At 47.4% G+C, this 4,330-nt stretch overlaps 1 protein-coding gene and 1 long non-coding RNA gene across 2 annotated transcripts in view; one reads left to right on the top strand and one right to left on the bottom strand.

The window, feature by feature from the left end:
* LOC102492376 (uncharacterized) overlaps nt 1–4,085 on the top strand; it is a 19,481-nt gene extending 15,396 nt beyond the window's left edge. The window contains exons 2-3 of the long non-coding RNA XR_336535.1: nt 3,539–3,635; nt 3,844–4,085. This is a non-coding gene — a long non-coding RNA (uncharacterized LOC102492376). The remainder of the gene's footprint in view (nt 1–3,538; nt 3,636–3,843) is intronic.
* Nucleotides 1–4,330, bottom strand: part of ALK (ALK receptor tyrosine kinase) — a 216,418-nt gene that overhangs the window by 29,002 nt on the left and 183,086 nt on the right. Inside the window, 1 exon segment of the mRNA XM_027765802.1 lies at nt 1,280–1,377. Coding sequence (XP_027621603.1) covers nt 1,280–1,377 — 98 coding nt within the window.

The raw sequence follows: 4,330 nt of genomic DNA, 5'->3' as shown, positions 1-4,330 counted from the left end.
GCACTCTATGATAGAGAGCAAAAAATCGGAGGACATAAAAGCAGTGAAGTTACTTAATGAGAATAGGACAGTGTGGAATGGGGTAAGTGAAGAGAAGAGGATAGAGAAAGATAGCAAGTGAACAATAGAGAGGCAGGACGTTAGTGAGAAACAGATAGGGCTTATTAACTGTTGATGATGACATGTATAGTATTCTCAACTGTATTGGTCTGAGAAGTATTTTTACAAGCAAAATGAGAAATAGCAATTGACTGTTTTAAAAAATAATTAGAATAATAAAAATAATGATTGGGGAAAACATATAAAAGATATTGAATGTTGAAGTGGAGAGATTAATGTCTCTGTACTGACGGACATGCATGAAATTCCCTTTTGAAAAAACAATGTAATACACTGTAAAGTTATATGTAATCCAATGTAATATAAAGAAGATTATGATGATGATAAAAAAAAAGAAGTGGAGTGTGTTGAGAAGAGGGACCTAAGGAAGGACATTTGAAAGAGGGATATGGAGAGAGAGCATTGATGGGATGGGGGAGGTGTGGTGTTATTGGTGGAAGATACTCTAATCAACTAAACTGGGGAGAAATGTTCACATACATACTGAAATGTTCACTTTGTAAGCTAAATAATATGATTGAATTTATATAAAAAATTAAAAGAAAAAAATTATGAATTCCATCAACTCCTTCAATTTCCTCTTTTTTTTTTTTTTTTTTTAAGAGAGATATTTGCTATAGGGTACATGTGCTCACTAGACAGACAGAAGACGAGAAATCATCCCCCTGGGGGCATGGCCACACTCCAATTCCTTCTTCTCCATTCTCCTCTTGGGATTTTGGGCATGCACGCACATGCACCCAGCATGAGTTTCAAGCTACCATGTCCAGGACTTGAACCACGGTTGGCCACATGGAAGTCCAGTGCATAACCATTATGCCATCAGCAGGTCCCTCAACTTCCTCTTAAGGAGCCCGATTTTCACCTTTAAGTTATGGGACTTGAATGCTGAAGATACAGGTAGGGGCCCCCACAGGATGGCAAGAGTAACTCGTTGCTCTCTGGCTCTGGGGTGGAGATTTTAGGATACCCGTTTTTTGTGTGGGGCAAGTGAGGCCCTGATAGAGTACATTACTACGTCAAAGACAGACAAAGCAGCATCTACCAAACTGCTCTGGAGAAAGGCCTGTCACTCTGCTCTGAAGGAGGAGAGCCGGGCCCTTGGATAGCAGGGAAGCATACAGAAGGCGGCAAGAAGGGCAAGGTCACCTGGACTCACCGGTGGATGAAGTGGTTTTCCTCCAAATACTGACAGCCACAGGCGATGTCCCGAGCCACATGCAGAAGGTCCAGCATGGCCAGGGAGGAGGGCTGGTTCTGTGGGAGACAGAAGTGACCCACTGGCAAGAGACTCTTGGGGGAGATGGGACAATCTGGAACATTGGCTTCAAGTGCAGGGGGTAAGGGGGTGTCCGGGAGGCCAAACATGGATGACAGCTGCTCTGCCAGGGAGCTGTGCATTAGAAGCCACCTGGAGGCTTTTAGACAAATCCAGTCGCCTGAGCCCCCAGACCAGGAATTGCTGTCTCTAGGTGGATGCAGCATTTGTACCTTTGAAAATTCTCCGGGCACGTGTAATGCATGTCCAGGGCCGGGAATCCTGGAACTACAGGAATCCAGGATGGGCAGATGTCTTTACCCCTTTAATTTATTCTCCCCCATCTTCATAAGCATTTGAATCCCTGAACTTGTAAGTGAGGCTGTTAGGAAACCAGGGTTTGCTGTTTTTAAAATCCACAATTTAAATACCTTAAAATATTAAAAAAAGTGAATTTCCTTCAAGATGATCCATCCTTAAAACAGACAGAAAAAGAAGAGGTTTTGGAAAATGCTGGGCAATTGAGTCATCTGCAGCTCATCTGTACCAAGTCTTTTTGATGCAAAAGGAGACATCACCTGCTCTAGGTACATCTGTCTTGGCTTCTTGGAGATCCTTGCAGAGTACTGTGAAGTCTTTTTTTTTTTTTTTTTTAAAGAATTATTTCATTTTGGGAACCAGCAGTTAGCGTAATGGCTACGTCGCTGGACTTCCACGTAGTCGACCGTGGTTTGCGTCCCGGACCCGGTGGCTTAAAATTCACGCCAGGCGCGTGTGCGTGCATGCCCAAGATCCTGAGAGGAGAATGGAGGAGAAGGGATTGTGGCGTGACCATCCCCCCTGGGGGGTGATTTCTCGCTTTCTGTCTCTATGTCTCTCTCTGTCTGGCGAGCACACACGCCCTATAGCGAAAAAACCTCTGAAAAAAGAAATAAAAAGAATTATTTCATTTTATTTATTATTATTATTGTTTTTAAATTTGCTATAGGGCACATATGCTTACCAGAGAGAGAGAAAACAAACTGCCAGGTTTGGTACTCGAACCGCAGTTGGCCATACAGGAGTCCAACACCTTAACCACCATGCCACCTGCTGGACTTCCCCAGCCCCCCACCATGAAGTTTTTTTGAAGGTGATATTCCTCTTCATCTCTCTTTTAATTCCTAAATCCCCAAAGTGTGCCTGGCACGTCATTATGCAAGGTCACGTTCACTTTGTTCTTCTGTGCTTCTTGTGCTATGTCCCCAAGTAAGTGAGGTTTCCAAAGCAGGGACTTCACCTCACCCTTCTGCAGGGTACATTCTGAACCTGGTATTGGGTAATTATGGCTCTGGACTAGTTTTACCTAGAGAGGTGTGTTTTACATGGCTATGCAAGAAGGCACGGGGGTTGGGGGAAATCAACCCCTCAGTGACCACCTGTGTAAATGCCCTACAGGAAATCCATGCTGTTGCTCTATCTTGGGCTCCCTGATGGGAAAATCAGAGCCCTCTTACCCTCATCTATATTGCCCAGCCAAGGGCTCTTCGATTCTGAGGTGCCTGCAGGGATGCAAGCCCACTAGGCAGCAGCTTGAGTGCAGCTCAGCCTGTGGGGGGATCTCTGCCACAGAGCGGGGCTGCCCGAGGCTCTTGTAGCAGCGGCATGCACCCGGCCAGGGCAGCGAGGGCCGATGCCTCCCTGGGCCATGTGTCAGTTGTTGGGGAGACAACTTAGGGAGGGTGGTATCCTCTGCAGTCTTTTGTCAATAGAGCAAATCCATGTGCATTATCTCTTTAATGCCACATGCTATGTGGTAGTGGGGAAGAGAGGGTTATCTCCATGTTAAAGATGAGAAGACTGGGGGCTCAGAGAGGTTAAGTAACTCACTCCAGGTCACACAGCTAATGAGGGTAGGGCTGAAATTGTCCAGAGCTTGGCTTTAAGGATCTGGGTTGGGAGAAGCAGGATTCAAGGAGTTAAAACAGCTTCTTAGGTGAGGTTGCCAAGAGGAGTAGAGCATATGGGAGTGCAGTGTGCAGAACCAGAGCGCGTACAGAACACAGCCACTACACGGGAAGTGGCATGCCTCAGCGCCGGTCACAATGCCCTGGGCCTCACTGGCTGGTCTCTTACTGGCCGCGTGGCCTGGGGATAACTGTTCACCCTCTCTGAGCCTAGATTTCCTCATCTATGAGAGACATGACAGCGTTGGTCTCCCTGGATTACTCAGATGATTCCACAGAGGCAGAGGACACGCTCCATCCAGGAGCTGCAGGTATCTACAGGGCTGGGCACCAGAGCCGTGGGGGTCTCAGGGCAAGGCTCTTTGTATTTAGTTTCTCTAGAGACCTCGTCAGGCTTGGAAGTACTGGCTCTGTGTGAGAGAGACACCTCATGTCCCCAAGAAAGGAAAAGTAGTATATTTCTGATAGAAAGAATAATTTATTTTGCTATAGTATCAGCAACATCTTTTCTCTCCTCAGGAAAATGTTTCTACCAGAAGAACCCAGTCCTAGCATGTAGGGCCTTGAGGAAGATTCTCTTCCTCTGAGCCTGCAACTCAGCCCCCTCACTCGGGATTCCAGGGTCACTGATGTCTTCAACACCATGGGGGCCTGCAGCGCCACAGGGACACAGTCTTGCTGGGCACTCACTCAGGGCCGGGTTTACCAGGGCTCCCTTTCTGGCTGCTCAGAGCCAATTCACTGCTCTACTAAATCAACCTGCACGGAAGCAGTAGCATGTGGCGTGTATATTGTGTGAGTGTGTGTGTGTGTGGGGGGGGGCAGGTGGTGTGTGTGCTTGTGGTGGGGGAGGTATGGGCATTGTGACAAAACCAGTGCTTAACCTGGCAGTTATCTGGCAGCTAGCCCGCCTCTGCTGCTGTGAGCTGCATCCAGGGAAGGAGGGCTCAGAATGAGTTTGGTCCCCAGTTTGCCCTGAAGCGTGGTGCTTCCTCCGGCACCCAGA

Source organism: Tupaia chinensis, unplaced genomic scaffold (genome assembly GCF_000334495.1).
Source record: "Tupaia chinensis unplaced genomic scaffold, TupChi_1.0 Scaffold139757_1, whole genome shotgun sequence".
Taxonomy (NCBI): domain Eukaryota; kingdom Metazoa; phylum Chordata; class Mammalia; order Scandentia; family Tupaiidae; genus Tupaia; species Tupaia belangeri.
The sequence above is the reverse complement of the archived record's forward strand: the minus strand, read 5'-3'. Positions and strand labels throughout refer to the sequence as shown.